The sequence below is a fragment of the Lycorma delicatula genome, chromosome 3 (assembly GCF_047948215.1).
Source record: "Lycorma delicatula isolate Av1 chromosome 3, ASM4794821v1, whole genome shotgun sequence".
NCBI classification, from domain to species: Eukaryota; Metazoa; Arthropoda; class Insecta; order Hemiptera; family Fulgoridae; genus Lycorma; species Lycorma delicatula.
This window is the reverse complement of record NC_134457.1, coordinates 63,279,871-63,303,442: the sequence shown is the minus strand read 5'-3', so window position 1 is coordinate 63,303,442 and position 23,572 is coordinate 63,279,871. Positions and strand designations below refer to the sequence as shown.

At 29.7% G+C, this 23,572-nt stretch overlaps 1 protein-coding gene across 1 annotated transcript in view; it reads left to right on the top strand.

Moving 5' to 3' along the window:
- nolo (ADAMTS-like no long nerve cord) overlaps positions 1 to 23,572 on the top strand; it is a 680,775-nt gene that overhangs the window by 508,394 nt on the left and 148,809 nt on the right. The window contains exon 7 of the mRNA XM_075359132.1: positions 2,964 to 3,066. Within this exon, the coding sequence (XP_075215247.1) occupies positions 2,964 to 3,066 (103 nt within the window). The remainder of the gene's footprint in view (positions 1 to 2,963; positions 3,067 to 23,572) is intronic.

Here is a 23,572-nt window from a genome sequence, read left to right as displayed (position 1 = left end):
TATGACTGACTTAAAATTTGTCCCTTAAATTCAGCAGCGGATACTAAAATTCACTGTTTGAGGGAAAAAATGCCATTCTTTGCCCTTTTATCACTCATCAGTTCTCATTATTATGTAACATTAATTCATGACGCACTCTCAAATTTTGTCAGAACAAATTTTCAAAATACAAAAATAGACTCTCAGATTACTGTTCGTGGACTATATATAGGAATCACATAGACCGATACTTAATAAATTAAACTTAAAATCGTCTGAACCAACAACTGTTGAATTGGAAAGACCATAATCTACGTACAGAACCTCCTTACCTGTAACGTTGAAATTAAGTTATAATGAAAATTCATTTACCCAAAAATACGATCAAAACCATAAAAGAATGAGAAGAAAATTTTTAAAAGTTTCGTGCATTTATTACAATATAGTGTATACTTTCTTCTTATAGACTACTACTGTTACTTTTTAGATAAAGTCTATATGATTTTTTTTTTTTTTTTTGAAAAGAGCAATTCTACAAAGTTCTTATCAGTAATTCTTTCATTTATTCCAAGCGTAGAATAAAATTTCATCATTGGTTATGAGTTACTCCAAAATATTTTTATACGCGTGAGAAAAACAGAGAAGATTGTGAAGCAAGGGACTAACGCCAATTATTAACTAAAACTGATAATTAGATTATACTTCGAATTCTTCATTATTTTATTTTTTGTATATAATAAAATAATAGTAACATTTATCTACTTAAATAAGTTTTATTCTTAATGAAAACAAAAGATAGTAACATATTTCACGTTCAGTTAAAACAAATCTATTTAAATAAAAAATAGTAATCTGTTTTAAAAAATATTAAAATGAACTTTTAACCGCAAACGAGTATGTTTACACACAGGTACACTACGAACTGATTACTTGCATGTACGTTTATGTAAATTGAAACGTAGACTGTATGGTAAAACAATATGTATATGAGCTTAGGGACAGTTGGGACTCCAAGGGATGAACGAGATATTAATGAATATACTCATATTATGTACACACATTTTACCAATTTACTGGGTTTTACGAATTACTATTATTTGGATAAGGACATACAAAAAGCAAATACACATAACTCCAATTTTTTATTCCTCCTTTATTATTTATTCTAGTATGACGTATTGTTAAATCATCATTCAGAATAATATAATAGTAAGTTTATTCTTGCACTGGTATTAATGTAATCAAACATAAAGATTCTACAGTTAATTTAAGTCCAGAAATAATGCAAAACTTGACTTGATTACTTCTTCTTTTGAATAACTAAACTTTTAATTCTTAAAAATTGTGTATACATGGAATTCTATCAAAAACAAATACAATCAACCAACCGCACAACATACAAAAAAACTCTGCTTAAAATCATATAAAATGTTTAATAAAACAAGTAATATTCCAGATGCAATATAACTCCATCAACATCTAAGGTCTTATTATCATGCAGACATTCTTTATCTTCAGATTGCAGTTTTTTATTTTTCCATACACTTGATAGGACCCAAAGATTTCTTATATCTATTATTCCATATGATCCAAAATTGAAAATCGAAAACGAGTAAAAACGTGGCGAACTGTAATTCTCAAACTCACAGTAGTCACAGCATAAATCATAGCACAACCTTTTTCTCCTTCCTTCTCTCTTCACGCCTAGTTCTGGATATCGATAGATTTAATAAGCTAAATGCATGAATAAATATCATATTTTAATTATGAAAACTATTTTCATCACACGAATGAGAATAATTTCATTCTAAGCAGCTTTTAGGGATAAAGCTACTTACAAGCACCGAGTCAAGAAAACTGTCCTGGATAGTTGGAGATTTTCAGAATATCATATGAATTGATCAAATCGGTGGAATCAATCTCCTAGATACTATCAAGATAGAATTGCGGCTAAAATTAATTGTGTGATAAATGGGCATCACAAGGAACAGTGATCAGTGTCGACTTTCACCATAACTTATCGTTCAACTTTCAATAATACTAAAATAGTACCAATTCAATAACTCGTTAATAGTCACAGAAATATTGTTTAAAAACATAAAATACTTCTTTTTGTTTTTCTTGAGAAGTTTCCTTTTTTCTTGTTTTTTCATTTCTTGTTTTTATTTAATTTTACATTTTATTATAATATTTTAATTCATAAAAAAAATTTTATAGTAAATTCATTACAAATTTTATTGTCGTACTTTGTTAAAAATAAATATATAACTACTTAGTAGAATAGTAAAAATCATCAGGATATATTATTTTCTTTAAAATAGAACCTATACACCAAATATATTTATAGACTTTTTTAGTCTTTTGTTATTTATTCTGATAAAAAGTATATTGGTCTTCATTGCTTTTACATCGTCCAGATTCTTCTAACCCGTTCGAAATAGACAAGAAATCCTGTTGTTTGAAAACTATTTCTTTAATTTTAGAGGACTTATTGAAAAAAATAATTAAACGGCTCGGGAAACAAGAAACATTTTAATGTGTTTGTAAACAAATTTACTAGCTGATTTTTTGTTTTTATTTATTTATCTAGTTTAATAATACGACTGAACATCTGGCTTGTATTACGGACTATGTTAATTTGAAAGGTTTAATTTCTTCAATATTCCAATTTCTACCAAACTAATTTTTTTATAATACAAGTACGTATTACTATTTTTTACTTCAACTATTATACTTAATGTTATGCCCTTAAATTCTTCCTTATTTTCTTTTTACGTATCCTTTATCGTCATTATGAAATAATTAATTTTTTGTGAAATTCATTGGCTGAATGTCGTATTCACTTACGTACTCTTGTATTAATTATTTTAAGCCATGTAGTATCCTGTTAATTTGTTGATATTACCAATTTTACATGTATCCTTTAAATTAGCTAACGAAATTATCTGAATTCCGTTAATGATAATTTTTTACTTTTTATTCAGATGGATCACAGAAGAATGGGGAAGATGTACTGTCACTTGTGGTGGAGGAACCAAATTACGTCACGTGTTTTGTTCTCAGGAAGCAAATGGAACAAGATCTAAGGTAAAAAAAAAAAAAAAAAAAAACGGTAGAATACCACTCACAGTTTTATTTTATTGAAAGAAAAAATGTTGATTTCTTATGCTATTACGTGAAATTTTAACTCTTTTTTGTGCTGTTAGAAAATTTTATATAATAAGTGTATTAAATACTTCATACTACTTTCTTATACCTGGATTTCTAACCTAGAAAAAAGTACGAGCGATTATATAAGTAATATTTTTCCTGATAAGTTAAAAGTGTTATTTTATTAGCACGTCGTAAACTTTCATACTTCGTAATTGTACGAAATGCATCTTCTCGGATGCTGTGTTATGAAATAACGTAAAATTAAATCAAAATATTCACTTCTATTAGCCGAAAAATAAGTCGAATCAATGATAAGAAAAAAAATTCCTTTCGTCATGCCGGAAGGCGGAAGTAGATTTCACGGGTGCTAAGTAGGGGATAAAAATGAATTCCACCTTAAATTTAAGAAAAATTAAAAATTTACTCAATACGACAATGGTTGCAGGTGAAAAAATGTTTCACATGTTTAGCATTCGACAAGCCTCATCTTCTTACAATTTCAGCAAAACTTTGGTCATTCCTTGCCGTAAGGGTTGGTCATATCAAAAATTGTTTCAGACAAAAATTTCAGGTAATGTTTAGAGGACTAACGACCACTTTAAACCGATTCGATACTGTGTCTATTAAGAAAGGTATGATTTTTTGTCTTCAAAACATCATTTTTTCCACTCCCTGGGTCAATGGTTGGTGATATCGAAAAACTTTACTTAGATAAGTTTTAGGCCCTTATTCAAAGAATAGCAGGAATTTAAATATATATATAAAACTTAATAAGAAAGTTATAGCAATATTTTGTTTTTTATGCGAAAAAGCCTCCCATTTCCAACCCTATGGTCCGATTTTGTTCATTAACGAACTCGACCGAAATTTTGGTCGTTATATTTTATGTATCAATTTGAAAGTGATTGTCGCAAATTACGGCAGTTATCGTGTCCACAAGAAAGTGAGATATATATTTATAAATATACATATACATTTTTGAACTGGCGGTGGGTTTGGAGTCTGGAGAATGTGAAGCGCGAAAATATGTCGAAATTTCCCGAAGTCGAATCATGATACCCATTACAATAGGTAGCTTTCGTATGAAATATACATAATATGCAAAGCTCTTGCCTTACAAAATTTTATGAAATGTAAAAGTTATGGAAGGAATTATTTCTGGGAATAAATGTATTTTTTTTTTTTAATATTCTATATTGGATGTAAAACTTGACATTTTGTATTAAAAATTTCAGGTAAGAAATTAGTTAATATCACTAAATAATCAGTAAATGTTCTAAAATTCATTGTGCAATATTTTACTGTAAAAACAAAGGGTTATACTTAGCTAAAAGAGAAAAAATTGAATAGTTATAGCAGGAAGTGAGAAGGGCAATTTACATGGCAGTTATTAATTAAAATTGTTAAAAGAGATGCGGCGTCCTTTACGTTTCTTGTGCAAAGTTTTTTCGCTTTTCTTCACTCTTTCGCATGAGTAAGCAGGCAAGCGCTAAACAGACATGCCGTCATGAGATTAATTGTTCCTAAAATTAAATTAAATATTCATTTCTCGGCGAAAACATTTATTTTTCCTTTCAGTTGCATATAGTTACATTAAAAGTTTAAAAATTAGTTCTAATGTTTCAGTCAATCCTTAAAAAAATCCTTTTCAAAAAATACAGTAGAACTTCTATTTTTTCTTTATTCATTTTGTTTAAAATTTTTAATCCTTAGCAAAACTTAGAAAAACGTGGTTTACATTAACAAATGTAGTATATGTGAAAATCATGTAGTACAGCTTTATTATTTTAAACACACTTTTTTTACTCTTTTACAAAATTGAAATTTCATTACGGTAGTATCAAATTGCATTTTTGCCCATCGACGTTCACGGATATACAATGATCGCCATCTGATGAAAATCAACAAATTACTTTAAGATCTATTAAAAGAATAATATTATATTGAAATAATCAACTGACCACACCCAGTTTCAAAATAAAACCCTGATTGAATCTATGAGACAAATTTGAATACGAAAAATTCGAGGTCAGTTTGACATTTTTTTGCAGAGTTAAAAAAAATTCATTTATTAATATTAAAAAAAAAAGGGTTGCGGTAATTGAACGTAGCCTTGAAGTTCCAGAGGAAGAATAAATAAGTAATGCACTCGCATATATTTTTATTCTTCCGTTTTAAGAAGTTATTGAATCTCATAATTTATTCTTCTGTAAAAATCTTATTTTTACTATCTATGGAGAGTAAATAAATAGGAACTGAAATCACAGTTGTAGTTCTATTAACGTAGACATCGCTAATTCTGATTTAATTTAACTATTTGAGCTTTACAATGAAATTTTACATGAAAATTAAAATAGATTACAAATGAAATTTTCGATTCTAACTGAATGTGGAAAAGTTAGCCATTGCCAAATAATCTTATTGCACTAAAAATATAATAAGTACTGTTTCCAGAGGTAACGGAAATCACTATCTAATGTTTGTCGAAAAGGTACATCTTTTTCCTGAATTTTTAATCTTTTTAAAAATTAAAACTATGAACTTTTATTGAAACATAAAAGAATTTACTGCTACTTAAAAAAACTTACTTTAATTAGTGGCTTATTACAATTTTTTTCCAAAAGTTTTTAAAGCCTTGTCTTTCAACAAAAACTACTTTAATTTACTATAATCTAAAATTGTATTTTCAACTCTCATCTCTCGCTAAATCAAACTGATTTCTTCACAAGAAGATAACTTTCTATTTTTTTTAAATAAAATTTAGATAACAACTTTGTGTTTTCTCAAAGAGCGTTGGGTTATTCAAGAAAATTGTAGACTTGGTTTATGAGCAAAAACTAATTGAAAATACATTCACTAAGAAGAATAAAAGGGCTTTTCGGGTGGTGATCAGGAATTTACACTACTCAATTCCGGTGGACAAAGTCAAGGAGGAAATTGAAGGACGTGGGAATAGAGGGCGAAGCATTATGCATGTCCGTCATGGCGCAACAAGTGTTCTGATATCAATGTTCTTTATGAACCTCAAACCTCAAGAGAATAATAGAGATACTTTTAGCTTAAAAATACATCGCTAACTGCAGTGTTACTGTTGAAACATCGAGAAAGCTTGCCGGTCTGGTAAAATGCATGCGTTGCCAGCAAGTACAGCCATAAAAAGAACAATTGCATGCAACCGTTCTGTTGTTTCAAGTGTATTGATTGCCCAGGGATGGACAAAAGCATTCCCGCCATTAGTGTACTCTGTCAGACGGACCACCTAGCCAACTACAAAGGTTGCAGTGTTCAGAGAAATCCTAGAAAGGAAACAAAAAAAAGGGCGCATCGTGCTTCTCAGAATAGTGCTTGGTTCGAGTCTATGGTCCGACAATAATCTTGCTTTTATTCAGAAGTGCCAATTTCCCCGCACTAGGACAAAGAGCGGCCAGGAACTTTGGTACTCGTTCCAATAATTTCCCCCCGATTATATGCTGCCGCGGTTGGGCGTAACTATGGGAATTCTGAAAATAACTGGAGAAGCTTTCATCCAACATAAACCTTCTTGACCAACAAACAGGCAGCCTAATAGGCTTTCTCATTCTAGTGATTATCAAAATCTGCTGATGGCTAGATTTCAAACCTAACTAATAACATAACTATTATATTATAATTATATATTATAACTATTATTATTATATTATATTATATAGTTATAAAAATAGTATAACTAATGACTGCCATCAATACGCCTAACTAATCGGCGAGAGCAGTTAGAGGCTATGGTCTTCACCGAATCCTTGGATATCATCCTTATCTCAGAGACACACTTAAATGATCGGAGTTATCTTCGGCTTTGAGGATACTCTGAATACACTACAAATCATCCAGATGGTTGGGCTTGTGGAGGTACTGCGGTTCTTATAAAAAGTTTCTTATGACATTACTCTCCCCCCTGGATTCAGCAAGAATCAAATTCACGCAACCTCGATGGAAATCCTGGACTGGATGGAACCTATTACATTGTCTGTTATATACTGTCTTCCTCGCCACGCGATTACGATTGAATTAATTATTCTTGGAGTACTTTGCAACCCTAGGTTCCAGATTTATCGCAGCGGGAATGGAACGCTAAACATCCTCTCTGGGGCTCTGGACATGCAGTCACTGGTGGAAGAACATTGAAGCGTTGTATTGTCCGCTTTCACTTCAATGCGATCTCATGGTTGCATCCTACATATTGGTCATCAGATCCCACGCAGATACCGGACTTGCTAAACTTCTACATCATTTCAGGCATATCCTCTCTATACACCTTGATTAAGAATAATCACGATAAGAAAGAGAAGTCTCCTCTTCTTTACAACAGGACAAAATTGGGACTTATAATGAACCTGGATTGAAGAGGCTGTCGTACTTGTTCCATTATCATATTCTGATAATATCGATTACGCAACATACTATTTTTCTTCGGTCATGGAGAAAGGACCCAGACGATCTACAGCTGTAAATGGTGAAAAAGGTGAAAACATCTATATGAGGGAAAGGGAGGCATAGACCAACCAAGACAGGTGATAGACTGATTACTAAAAAAAAGCAACTTGGATGTGGCAATACTACAGGAGGCCTGGGATTAAACTTTGCTCAACAGGGCTACATGCAGGATAAAAAGACTGCTGAAGACCATTAGGAATAAAACTTCCAAAGACATCTTGAAAAACCTTCCCACTTGGATAGAGATAGGCGTTTGATGGGTTGGGGATAGAAGCTATGTGCATAAAGCCAAGCTATTTTCTGCGCATCTGCGTAAGACATTTCTCCCATATGATGGGGTGGTTGCTAACGAAGAGGAAATAATTTACTTTATGGAGTCCCAATGCTTCTAAGCATTCCAATTAGGCCTTTTTCAACGACATAGGTGTTAAAAGTAGTCAAGCAAGGGGAACGCTCAAAGAAGGCTCCAGGCTTTGACTTGATTGCACAAAAATGCTATTTATGCGCCCACCCAAGGCCATGAAGTACATTGCACAATTTTTGAATGGCATCCTTTGAACATTGTATTTCCAATCATAGTGGAAGGTGTCTCAAGTAGTGGATGATTCCGGAACCACGTAAACCTGCACACGACTTGTCTTCCTACAGACCAATAAGTTTTTACCGATTCTGTCGAAGTTGTTTGAGAAACTGTTTCTTAGAAGACTGTGGCCAACCTTAGAGCAAATAAAAAATATTATTCCAGATCATCAATTTCGTTTCAGAAGTGGAAATTCTACCGGTTAACAGAGCACAGGGCAATGAATATCATCACCAAGTGCCTGGAAGAAAAGAGGTTCTACTCGTCGCCCTTCTTGATTAATCAGCAATTGAGAAGGCCTAGCTGCCTGGACTTCTCCGTGAGGTAAAATCCAGTCTTCCATAACCTTTCTATTTAGTCTGGCGAAACTACCTCGATAAGCGTTTTTTCCCAGTTCAAGTACAAGAACGAGTTATCTGTATCCTTTGACATTAGATTGGGGATTCCTTAGGACTCTGTTTTGGGACCAGTTCTATATTCAATTTTCACTGCGGACCTTCCGGTTCCATACTATGTAACCATCGCCTCATTTGCTGATGAAACGGCGATCCTGACTATTGATTAAGATCCTCGTTTGGCCTCGGGAAGCTTCAATCAGCGTTAGATCTGATCGGCGAGTGTCTAGTAAAGTGAAAAATAAAAGTAAATCACAATAGATCGAGTAATGTCACGTTTGCGTTAAGGAGGGGTGACTGTCTCCCGGTCAATCTAAACGGCGTTTTCATCCCGCATTCTGATCTAGTATGGTACCTCAGGCTCCATCTTGATCGTTACTTGGCCTAGATGAACCATGTGAAAGAAAAGAGAAAACAGCTAAACATCACGTTTAAGGAGTTTTATTGGTTACTAAGAAGGAATTAACAATTTTCGTTGGCCAACAAACTTTTAATATTCAAAGTCGTTCTGAAACCTGTTTAGGCGTATGGTATACAACTATTGGATACGATAAGCATGAGCATCATTGAGATATAACACTTTCAGAATAAGTTGATGAGAATCATTACACAGGTTTGCACGGAACGAAGAAACTCATAACTGTCGGAAATTGCCTTATGTCAGGTAGAAAATCAAGCGGTTCGGCTTACATTACAAACAATAGCTAGTCTTATGAATTATGTAGCGCTGAACCTCCTAGACAACAGTGAGGATGCCCGCCTTCACGTGCAGGACCTCCAGAGTCTGAGCAAGTCTTGTACTAGGACGAAATTCCTTAAGCGATGAACTTACATTCCTTAATAATCAATGTGTTATTGTTTTGTTTCTCTTTCCTTTGTATTTTAATATTATTTGATTCTTTGTTTTTGTTTGGGTTTTAAGGACTTTTGTATTATTTACGAAGTGGATCTGTTTAAGTCGATTTATACAAATGATCTACTGTCTTATGTATTTATACATTATCTTGAATCTATATCACATTTGAATTATTGTCTTGTGTATGTATATTTTATTGAGGGAACTCATTGGAACCCTTCATAAAGCGCTTATTGTAATTCGATTTACTTATGGTTCCTTCTTGTAACCTTCTTGATTGTAGATAAACAGATTGTGATAAAAATAAATAAATAAACTTAACCAGGAAAAATATATTTTATTCGTTGTTTGGTAAAGAGCCCATTTACAGCAGACTGACATATTGAATTTTTTTTTAATAGTGACTGGTGAAATTTCAGGTAAATAAAATTTAATAATCATTTAAAATGGTATAAAAAGGAAAACTTATTATGCTTACGTATTATCCCGTAGATAGTCCGATGTAGTGTTAGTAGTGAAAAAAAGGGTACTAAGAAATAATCAAATTTAAAATATAAATAAATAAAAACGCTATTTATATAAACTTTAGATGTATAGGTCTTCAAAGAGAAATTCAGTAATTTTGAATATTGTTAAAATGGAAAGTAGGCCTAAAGAAATAGACTTAAAAAATTGTAAAGCGAGAAGCCCAAAATCTCTTATTATTAAATTAATTTTCTTTCCAAGATCATAGAATTACATAACACTGTTAATTCAGCCGTATTTGAGTAGTTAGTATCCCTAATAACTGTTCTGCTCGCCAAGTCCCAATAAAGCGCTATTTATTGAACTCCATCTATCAAAATATTTCACTCAAGCCGTCATTCAAGTAAACATAATTTGAACTTTTTATTTTTCTTACAAACTACCGTTTCAGACTGTTATGAATATAGTTTTACCGAAAAAACTAATATCGCTTTGATAATTATATTTTTAGTGTTTAATTTTTACCTTAGAAACAGACAGCTGTAATTATTTATTAATATTTTTGATAACGTAGCATTGCATGGTTCATAATAATTATACAGCACAATTCTCTGTCATTTTGTATTACTTTAAATTCTACATTAATTACTCTTTAAATATCCCAAATGGCTGGAAATTAAAAAAAAAAAAACATATTCGATTTGATTTTTTTTATGATTTCTCACAATAAAATATTATCTCGAAAGAAATTACTTTGTTTTTTTTTTCAGTATATACTTTAAATCGTATAAAAATTAAGAATTAAAAACACAAAAGGTTTTTGTTTTGAAAAAAATATATAATAAAGTCTAGAGCCTCTAACTGATTCACTAAATAAACTGTATAACACAATTTATTTAACTATAAGCGAAGCATGCTCACAGTTTTTCATTGTTACAAATCAACGGTACAGCCAATAAAAACAAAAGAAGACATCCGTCTTTGCGATGTTGTTTTAAGGGAAAATAAAAGAGTAATATATCATCTAAAAGCCTAGTTTTTGTGATACCTTGAAAGACGTTTTTGTTGCAAACTTTACAACCGCGTTACTGCTAGAATATTAAATAAGGTATAAACCTTGTAGCCTACTTTCATGGAACGCTAGACTACATGAACGGGAGAATGTCTTTCTAGCGCTAACGGAAACGATGCTTAGCATAAAACCTTCTTCCTGTAAAACACGTGTACTTCAATAAAGCACGCTAATCGAATAATACGTTCGTTGTTGCTTATTTCACTCTGTACAGAAGAAAAATACAATACTGCATTTGTTTGATAGATAATTGTTTTTGAATAAGATAAATGAATTATGTAATAACAATTACGAAGTAAAACAACTTTAAAACTTCTTCAGTTTAAAAAGAGAATTGAAAATAGTGTAAACAAAATACGAATACACTGAAGAATTAATAAGATATACTATTCTCGTTCAAACTAAAACGTAGTGCTTTTCATATTAAGTTCCTGCTAAAACTAATTTGAATAAACTAATTCTAAAAATAATTTAACTGCATTTATTTTAAAGTCTAAAACTACTATAAACTATTTTATATCATATACCTTTATATAAAAAAATAGATTATAATAAATTAAGCAACACGAAAGAGTGTTGCTTACGGTGATCACCATTAGATTAAATATTCTCTTCGTGCTTGGTTATTAGAATACTCCTATAACGGAAAACAATCATCCTCCGCTCAACTTACTGAAGAGTTCTGAAATTTTATTTTATTTAATTTTTGTTTTCAAAGAATATTTTATGTAACATATTCTGAGCGAGAAACTTAAAAAAAAACTTAAAATCTTAAAAAGAATGCAGTTTACCATAATTTTAAAATAATAATAATAATAATAAAAAGATTCTTATATAAATGCATTAATAATTATTAATTTTTTTAATAAATCAGTCATTAAAAAATTAAGTAGTGAAATATTTAAACAAAATGATATACTAAAATGTTTTTATTAGAAGGGAGGTTGAATTCATTATTCATATCTTAAAAAATCTGATCTGAACTGTGGACACCACATGACTTCCTATTAAATTACACATAACATTTTTTTTTTTTTTAATTAAAAATTATATAAAATTCTATTTCATTAATAACTTCTGATGTTTTTTCATATATATATATATTATTGTTATTATTTATTGTAACAATTTTTTACAATCAGAGGTTAATATAATTATTAATAAGTCAATATATTTAAATTAAAAAAGATTTTTTAAATAAATTTAAAAAAAGGAGAAGTAGGATTCGAAACGATGTGCCTTCCCCTTGTAATATCCAAATATTTCATTAATTAAAATTTTATTTGGTTATAACTCTGGAACCAATGAAAATAAGCACCACTTATGATAATGAGGGCTTATTACTGCAGTTAAGAAAAAGTCCAAAATTCAATTTTTTTGGATTTTGGGCTTTTTTGGACACTTTTGGTCCAGTCGAATGCATTCAAAAGGGAAAGCGCACAACTAAATGTTACAACAATCCTAAATGCAAAATTTCAGCATCCTATGGCTGTCGTTTTTGAGTTATGTGAGATACATACGTTTAGTTGCCCCAGCGAATCTATGAGCTTGTGACTTCACATGCTGACATCTCATTATATTATTGTTTTCCAAAACATTATTTTTATGCGTAATTATTATTTTTGTTTTATTTTTCGACTTACAAACAATACGGACGCCCAAAGATACATTTACGTTGTTGTTTGTTCAATTCTTTCCACTTGAGTTGATTACATGTATAAAAGTGCTTAATAACTCAATCTTTTAAACAATAATAATTCCTTAACCAATGACTAATGCTCTGATGGTATTATGTGCAGACCTTAAAAAAATTTATACATGCAGTTAGAAATGATGTCTTTCGTCACGATTATATTTAGATCCGTATTTGTTGTACACAATGTGTGTATAAAGAAATAAACTTTAGTCCTGTTTATATCGTGAAGGTATTCGGATATCGTTTTTGTGCGATCATATTTTATAATTACTCATTGTTTTTCGCAAATATTTTGTAATATATTATTTTTTGTTTTATTTTTGTTCGTGTGTTATTAGTGCGGTTTGTTATGACAGAATTTAAATCCGCAGTTAAAAAACTTAGGAGTCAAGCACGTAAAATTATCAATAATATTTATAATTTTATGAAAAAATAAGCTCTAAAATTAGGTAAGTGGACTGACGACAAACATATAATTGGCATTCAAAAATGCGAAGAAAGAACTGCTGCTATGTATGGGATTTCAATAACACAGGTTCAAAAACTCACAACAGAAAAAAAAGACATAATTCTTCAATCAACATCCCAACAATCGTGTTCTTTCAGCACGCCGAAAAAGTATAAACGACGTTCGAAACCTGTCAGTGGACTGGACAGTTTTAATTTAGTTGTAGTTAAAAGAACAGTTAATGAATTTCATTCAAAGAAGAATGAATGACTTTAAAAAATAAGGCAAGAACTTCAGTCATCTATTGAAGGCAGTGAATCAACTTTAGCTGTTATTTTGAAAGAGTTAGGTTTCAAATGGCGTTAAACTGAAACTTACAGAAAACTTTTAATTAAGAAATTCGATATCAGGTGGAAGAGAATTGAATATTTGCAGGCACTGGCTAAATACAGACAAAGCAGTGCTACAATTGTTTATTTAGATGAAACGTACGTTTTAAGTTCGCATTGTTCGACAAAGCCCTGATCTGATTGTGTTGTTGAGGGACTTCATGTGCCTATTAATAAAGATGGTCGTTTAATAGTAACTCATGCTGGAGAAAAAATCAGTTCTATTACGAACGCATTACTAACTTGGAAAGCCAGTTCGAAAAGTGACGACTACCATGAAAACATGAATACAGACAATTTCACGAAATGGGCGTGTGAAAAATTGATTCCAAATCTTCCACCAATGTCAGTAGTAGTTATTGATAAGGCCCCTTATCACAAAACAAGTATTGATAAAGCGCCAAATTCTAACTCCAGAAGAAAAGATATGACCGATTGGCTGGAGAAAACCCATCTTCCATATAGTTCAAAAATGCTGAAACCACAGTTATATGAATTAGTAAAGTTATGTAAAACTAAAGTACAAAAATATTACTTGAATGAACTTTTGATAAAACATGGGCATCGTATTCTTAAACTCCCACCGTACCATCCTGATTTGAATCCGATCTAGATGATATGGTCAGCCATAAAAAGAAATGTGGGGAGTTAACACAACATTTTCTTTCGCAAATATTGAAAAATTAACTATGGAGAAAATTAATTCCATGAATGAAGATGAGTGAAAACCCTATTATGAAAAGTTAAATAAATATTGAAAAAGAGTATAAAAAACTGGAACCACTGATAGATGAAATGATAGAACGTTATATTATACGTGTAGACTCTGATAGTGAAAGTGAAAATGAAAGGGAGTGATTCGTTTAGCGAAGATGGTGAACTTGCTAGAAGTTTGGATTAGATGCATGGAGAAAATTCAAGTAAGCTTTTGTTTATTACTAAAAATTGATAAATTAGTACAAACAAAGGTTATAAAAGAATTAATTACGTATTGCTTATAATTAGTAAATGTAAATTTAATAAACAATACAATTACCGCGTACAAAATGATAAGTAATATTTCGATTTGATACGCGGAGTTAATGTTTTCAGGCCGAATAGTAATACGCAGTCTGCTCTTGACGTCTCAAGCTCATACATTGGCTGGGCCTAGTATACATTTGTACTTACGTACGTACAGACGTCACGCTGAAACTAATCAAAAAGGATTCAGGGATGGTCAAAAAGGATATTTCCGTTGAAATCTGAAAACCGAATTTTTTCGCGATCACAATACTTCATTTACTTCGTACAAGGAAGTAAAAATGAAATTTCGTACCAATCTTTTGTAAGTCTCATAAAAATTAATTTTTGTTTTATTTATTAAATTCATGGAATAAATTGTAATAACCGTAATATTTTAAGTTACGTCATAGCCTAGATTGAATTGAAGGTTAAGATAATTATACCGATATTTCATTAAGTTCAATTAATGTGTGATTTATTAATAATCAGAACTACACTGGAGGTAATTCTATAATTTTAAAAAAAGGAAAAGAAGAAATTAATGAAAAAAGTGTATTATCAAAAAAAATGTCCAAATTCAATTTAAACTTTTAAACATATATATTCGTTATCGTATATACGTAGTTCTAAATTATGAACTTGATTTTCTATTAAAATACAAGCAACTTATCATAAAAGCTTAACACACTTAAGATATATAGCTTAAAGTACATAGTTAAGGTATATAGCTTGTAATATGAGCTGCTTTTCAGCAGCTTATGTACAAAAGCTGCTATAAAAACTGTCAGACGGAAAACAAAATATTCCGTATTTTTCTGTCGATTAATCTTTTGTTTACAGACATAATTAGGCATTTGGACTTACAAACTAGCTTGCGTCGTCAACAGATTGTAGTAATCGATGTAATAATCTAATTCAGCTTTTATTATGTACTCGTAGAAGTATTGACAATCATTGCCAAGTTTCGGCTTACCATTTTAGCATTACCATTAAATTATAAACTAACCTAAACAAAGTACTAGCAAGACATAGTAATAATAATTCAGACAGTATAACAATTCTCGGACTCGAGAATTGCGGGTGATGTAGAAACTATTTAGATTAGTACTAAAATTAATCTATTGTGCAACTAGTTGTAAATTTGTATAACTATTTATTTTTTATGGTATTTTAAAAAAATGTCTGAATTTTTTGAAATGAAATATAAATTACATCCAATTTTTTTTACAAAACAGGATACCACATACAAAAGAACTATTCTATGATCGCTTGATCAAAAATTTAATTCAGAAATTTAAAAAAGGTGAGGATTGATCCGTCATTTATGTAATACAACGTTATAAATCAAAATAAAAAATATTTAGCCGTCATTTTAATAATAAATGTATTTGGATTTGGGCTTTCCATAGAATAATAAGTCGAACATCAGCTGCACCTTTTTACTTTCTTGTACGAAATAAAGGAAGAATCGTGGTCGCAAAAAATTTCGGTTTTCAGATTTCAATGGAAATATCCTTTTTGATCATCCCTGAATCTATTTTGACTAGTTTCGGCGTGACGTCTGTACGTACATAAGTATGTATGTATATGTACGTACGTACATATGTACCTCGCATAACTCAAAAACAATTAGCCGTAGGATGTTGAAATTTTGGATTTAGAACTGCTCTAACATCCAGTTGTGCACCTCCCCTTTTGACTGCAATCGACTTGACCAAAAATGTCCAAAAGGTCTTTTCTTAACTGTAGTACGTCCTCGTTGAGAGCTTTTCAACGATGTATCATAGGTGGTACTTATTTTCATTGGTTTCAGAGTTATAGCCAAATAAAATTTTAATTAATGAAATATTTTGATCTTATAAGGGGAAAGCACATCGGTTCGAATTGAACTTCATTCCTTTTTTAACTGTTTTTTTTTTTTTTTAATTTATTGTTTTATTAATAAGTATTAACCTGTGATTGTAAAAAAAACGTTTACAATAAATAATAATTCAATAATAACAATAAAAAAATAAAAAATCAGAAGTTATTGGTGAAATAAAATGTTATGTACTTTTGAGAATGCGTATATGTAATTTAACAGGAATTCATGTTGTACCCCCATCAGAATTTTTAATCTTGGAACAATATGATGGCTTCCGCTATTCTGCTTCTTTTGAAATTGTATACGTCGTAGTATTTATGGAATCTTTAATTTATTATCGATTTTTTTATTTTTTACTAATATCTCATTAACCAGTCCATAAGATTATAAGTAAAATGCTATTAGTGTTTTAAGCTTGTATTTAAAATAATAATTTAAATGTGCCTAAAAGTGTAGAACAGATTTACATTATTTTAAGGAATGACAGATTTTTTTCTCGTTTAAAAATTTATTCTTATGATAACTTATATAAAATACATTATTTCTTCTAAAAATCTGAAACATTACAAAAGTAACCAAAAATCTAAGGAAATTTATTTTTATTTAACCTAATCAAAAAGTAATGCTAATTTTTACTTAAACAATAATGTTTCAGCGATTACTTTTAAATTCTCAAGATCGTTTGTTATTTACTTATTTTTGAACTTGAAGTTCAAATCACTTTCCGATTTTTAACTATTTTGAATTTAATTTAAATGAAATCCGTCTCATCAATCATTTTTATATATAAAACGATTAGCCGTAGGATGTAGAAATTTTGGATTTAGAACTGCTCTAGCAGTTATTATGTAAGATATCTTCAACATCTTTCAACAATTTTTATATCAAATTTTTCTCTACTCTTTCCTTTTGTTATATTTTAATTAGATTAGTGTTTCTGAAGGATTATTATATAATAATAGTCCTACCGTTTAATAGTAAAACCTAATGATCTATCTATATGGCATTACCCGATAACGCTCTTGAACCAATTTCTTTATCTCATATCGCTTGATTTGACGCCACCACATAATCGCATTTTTTAATATGAACTTGAAACTAACAAAAATTAACAAACTAATAATCATTCATGATAAATATTCAAACCCAATAAATATTTTTACTCAGATTAATACATATAAATAAATAAAAATATATATATACATATGTTAAATAAATATAAAAACGTGCAATGTGAGTGTATAAAAACTACCAAAGCATGATCGAAATTTTAATAGTAAAAGTAAGCATTATTCTTTCATTATGGTTTTTCTATACAACACAACATAAGAAGGAGCAGCCTTATCACGTCGTCCGATACTCAAAGATAAGTGCTTATAATCTGGAATATGGAAAAATAATTTTCGTTTAGTTTCACTTAATGCTGGTTTTATCTACGTGCAGAAATTACGTAATATGAAAGCCAAAATAAATTAGGATTTTAATCGATTAGAGTTTACAACTTCTTAAGTGTCTTCGAAGAAATGCTGGGAATCGTTTTCGCTTTCTACTAATGTTTAGGAGATAATAAATATGTTTTTTTCTGGTTGAGGTTGAGAGATGTTGTTAACTAAAATTTCTCGTAATAATTTTTGTTTTATTGAGAATATTGATTTAAAGATACAAAATTGTATTAAAAAATTTCAATCGTCATTGAAATAAGAATTTATTTTGGAACACTCTAAAATAACCAACAGATGGAAAACCAAGCGTAACTGTATATCGTTATAGGATCAATCTGTCTCAGAAATAATTTTTTTAATTTATCTTGAAATCAAAATTTTGTTTTTAATTTTAAAATTCTAATTTTAGTCATAAAACAAAATAAAGCTTCATATAAAAAAGTCCAAGATAAAAAGATTCAAAAGTTCAAGTTCAGATACAAAAAAAAGCAGGATAAAGATCCCTTATTTTTTCTGAAAGGATTCAGTGAATGGAATGGTTTGAAACAAAGATAAATATAATATTTAATAAACCTGTTCCTACAGATCTCACCGACATTGGATAACCTGAATTGTAGTTATCCTTGTTGTGGATAAAAAAAGGTATCAAAATTTAATAACCATAGTAAACAACTACGTAATCATTATAACTGAACTTATGATTAAATTAATATCAGCGCTTCCAAAAATAAAAAAATTCATTGTCATCATCACCAAATCATGGAATCGTCAAATTATTCGGACGTTCATATTTTGGTTTTTATTTATGTAACCTAGAATTTCCATACATTGGAAGTTGCATAATTGCTAATTAAAAAAAAAAAAATATTCCAATTATTTTTTGTGTAGTTTGATTGCTAATGCAATTAGACTACACAATGACAAATTTGCTTTAATTAAAATAACAAGCGTGTAGATAGCAAGAGCAATAACTTAAAATTATTGACGCTATTAAACATGTTCGATAATTGGATATGATGAGGTTTTCATAGTCGCTTTAGGTGTTCATTTATCGGTAATAGTTTCAAATCGCGTTTGTTCCAGATAGAGCGATCGATCAATAAGCATAACAATAGGTTCATTATCAGCAACATGTAGCGGTTGTGCAACGCTTATTGAGTTACCGTGCATTGTCACGGTGTTCAGTGTTACGTTGGTCTAACTAACACCTGACTATTCTACAGGGAAATAAAATACATTGCTCGTTGATGAATTGGTATAAATATATTTCTAACGATTCGATTTTAACGATAATTTTACTAAAAAATGTTAGATATTTATCTTACTATGCCAGTGCATTGGAAAATAAATAAAAACGGACATATTTATATTTTCTGGTTAAAATATCCTATGTTTCGTCCACTAGTTCATTTTTTCATTAATTAATTATAAATTATAGTAGGTTTTTACGTTAATATTATAATAATGACTCATTTAAATAAGTACCTTACTCGTACGTTGCTAATAATTTAAAACGACTAATATCGATTAACAGTGATTACGATGCTGAAAAATAACATCAAACAAGTTTTGAAATTTATATCCTGAAGAATATTTTAGATATTAAAATAATTAAGGACCTCAGTCATTAAACTTTTATCCGATTTTTACAGTAAGCACAAAATAGCATGATAGCTCTTTCAATTTTTACATGTACAATTTCCCGTTTTACTTTTTCTTATTCGACTGTTTACAACAGTTGTAACCAGAGCCAGAACAATGATTTTGGTGCCCTTGGAAAACATGAAATGCGGCTTCCCTTTATGTCTTTTTTTAAATATCTGAATGGCAAAACCACAAAAAAAAATAGTTTTATTGCGAAAATCATTTATTGCAATAAAATTAAATAGTACAAGATTAAGCTTCGTTTTTTTAACAATAGAAATGTATAACAAATTTACAATAAAAATAACATTTATTCGTGGCACTAATTTAACTATTCATACTTAAAATTTAAATAAAAAAGTGCATCTATAGTTTTATTTTTCTCGGTTTTGAATTAGCGAAATTATTAATATCGTCGAATTTCAAATCACTCAGTAATTTATATTCTAATGACAAAAGGTTTAAATCTGAAATATAATCTTTATTACTTGTAGATCTCAAGTAATTTTTGATTTTTCTTAATTAGCTAAAACTTCTTTCGGCCGCGGCTATTGTCGCTGGCATTCTCAGAAATATACGTAAAGCTTGTACAATACTTGAATATGATTTTTCTAAGTCCCATTCATTAAGTAAATTCAAAATATCTATATGATGAATAGTGCCCGGATTTTTATTTTCAAATTAATTTTTTATTTGGAATTTAAAACATTTCAGTTCATATATGGACTTATTTTTGTCTATTTCTGGGTATGCTACCGACAATAGATTTTTATTTTCTTCTATTTCTTTTATTGAAGATGAAATTAAGCCTTTTTTGATTAAGATATAAAATGACATTGTTCTATGAGTTTTTTTTTATTTTCGGAAGAGTTACAAGTTTATATGTTCATGTTTGCACAATGCAATGTTAAAGTAATTTAACTTTTTATGTATATATATATATATATATATATATATATATATATATATATATTGGCTGTTTTCATTTACATTATTGATTTTATTTTTAAACTTAGTTTAAAACAATAATGTTGGTTAAAAAAGTGACCTGAGTGAATGGGTACCCATTACGGTCCTTTTAAGTCTAAGCTTTGAACAAAATGTTTGATAAATGTATTGTTTATATTGTATTTTTCGTCGTAAATAGATTTTCTTCACGTTCCTGTTGCCCTTCAGATTTTTGCGCCCTTGGCAAATGTCCCGTTGCCGATGCCTTGGTACGGTTTTGGCTGTAGTACAATTGAAACAGCTGTAATAATTTGATAATCGCAAAACTTGTGGTTTGTAATCTGTAAGCTTAATTCATAAGTGATTAAATATAAAAATATCAGTTTAAAATCAGATTAGACGGGCGGAAACGAATTGGTGGTCAAACAAGAGCTAATAAGAGATGTTTACAATTTATTTAAGTTAAATAAAGAAGCGTTAGTATCTGTTACCCGTTAAAAAAACTGCGCCTGCAATTGATATTAGTGAATCCTCTAAAAAAATTAGAATTTTAGAATTTAGAATTTAAAATTTGTAGGATTCTAATTAAATCCCAAATAATCCCAAACATTATTAGAAAAAAACATAAAACTAAATCGACGGTCGATAAATTTGATCAATATGTAATTCGATGAACGATAAATGAGATACATATTACAGAACAGATAAGACCAACTTTATCAAATGTTAATAGAAAAGTAGCTGCAAACATAAATTTCAAAGGAAATAAGTCATCTTTTTACACTCTTGACCTTCAAATGAAGGAAGATTACAAATAATACATGTTATTTGTTTAAAAAACTGATATTCAAATTAGTAGAATTAATTATTTACGACGTTTAATGCAGTACCGACGTGATAGTAGAAATATAGTTTCTGTTGACTAAACTTACGTTCATACTAACTGTACTTCAAGTAAAGACTGGTCAGATGGGAGTAATGAGGGATATCATGTACCAATTTCGAAAGAAACCGTTTGATTATTGTTAATGATGGTGGCGGAGTTGGATTTTTTTCAAACTCTTTACTTATTTTTATATCGGGCCGTAAATCTGGGGATTATCATGTTGATATGAATTTCTCTAATTTTAAAACATGGTTCGAAGTAAATCTCATCGCGAACCTGCCAAATAGTTCATTACTCGTTCTTGACAATGCTCCTTATCAAATTTAATAGAAAACCCTTCTCCAAATTCTAATTCGAAAAAAGCTGGAATGTAAGAGTGGTTAAGTAATCACAATATTCTGTTTTCATACTCTATGTTGAAACCCGAGTCGTATGATCTAATTAAAAAAAAAAAAAAAAAATCGAAAATGATTGCATACAAAATTGATAAAATTTTAGAAGCACTTGGACATTCAACACTTAGATTGCCATTGTATCATCCACAATTATATCCTATCGAAGACATATTGTCGGAAGTTAAAAGACATGCAGGTTAATGTTGATAATACGTTGATAATCCGTCTACAAGATAAATTTGTAGCCATGGACGCTTTTAATTGGGAACCAAACTATAACCATGTTGAAAATATTGAAAATGCATTAATTGAAAATGAATGTTTTCATTAAATAATGCGTTAGAGCAATATATTATTAACTTTGATGATGTTTCATCATGTAATGACAGCAATTAACTTTACTATCAATAAAAGATAAAAATGAATTCTAATTTAGTTTGTTAGTAAAACATATTTATTCAGTGGAAGAGATTTCAATACCAAAATTATTTTTATTTACGTTTAAAACAGTTCCTACTTTTTTTTATTGAATAAATCGTTTTTTGATTTTTAAATTCAGTTATTACTAAAAATAATTTGGAAACTTCATTGTTTATTTAAGTTTTAAACAGCTGTTATTATAAAATATCAAAAAGGAAAGATAACAAAAAGTACAGTACATTGCTTAATAAATAACAACCACGCCAAGAGAATTTTAGGATCATAACAATAGCCACATTTTCCTTCAGTGGTTTTATTGCTAGTTGAGGGATAAAAAAATTTCCTCCGCTTGACCTTCCTTTTAAGTAACACTGTCGTGCAATTTTGTATGCACTGTATTTGTTTTATGACTAAAAACTAAAAGTTTGTTTTTAAAACAAAATATGCTACTTCTGGGACAGAGTGATCCTAAAAGGATACCCAGTTACGCTTGGTTTAAAATCTGTTGGCCATTTTAGATTTTTCCAAAATAAATTCTTATTTCAGTGGTGGATTGATATTTTTTAATACAATTTAGTATCAAATAAATCAACATTGTAAAAAAAAAGAATTTATTAACAATATTAAACAATTATTATTCAGAACGGTGGCTGTCTTAGTTTAATCTCATTAATACATCTCTGTAGTCGGTTTTTTTATAATAAATTGTACGTATTTATTATGAACAAAATGTAACACCACACTTTCTAATAATTATAAATAAGAAATCAGTCTGATTTATGCCATTTTTCATTTCCTGTTTTAATAAAAACAACTAAATAAGTGAAAAGCTAAAAATAAGAACTGGGATTTAAATTTCAGGGATATTCTTTATTTTATATTTTTGTTGACTTTTCAAAGAAAAGAACGGCCGCACGGTAAGACTTTCTTTCGGTTGGATTTATTTTACAGTTGTTACTTTCGGTCGCATGGTGGGGGTGAAACTGAATTGTGTTTACGTTTTTAGATATGAGGAGTATGAAAACACCATTCACTTAAAATGTAATTTCTTATAAATACATATATATAAGAAATTAATTTATATATATGTAAATTAATCCAGTAGGTGTGAAAATTTTCGAGCCAAAAATTTCATACATATGACTATGTGAGTGATACACATATATATATATATATATATATATATATATATAGAGAGAGAGAGAGAGAGAGAGAGAGAGAGAGAGAGAGGCCTATGTATAAAATTTGTGGCTCAAAAATCTCCAAAACTACTGGATTAATTTCATTGAAATTTATATATAGTGTAATAGTCTATTTGAAGTTGTGCATGTAAAAACTTTATGAAGATTGGTTGAATCATTCCTGAGTTACGCTAAATTTAAGGTCGACAACAGGCAACATAACCACAATTTAAGGTTATGTTGACTTTTTATTGGTGTATTTTTCATACGTATTTATGAAATGA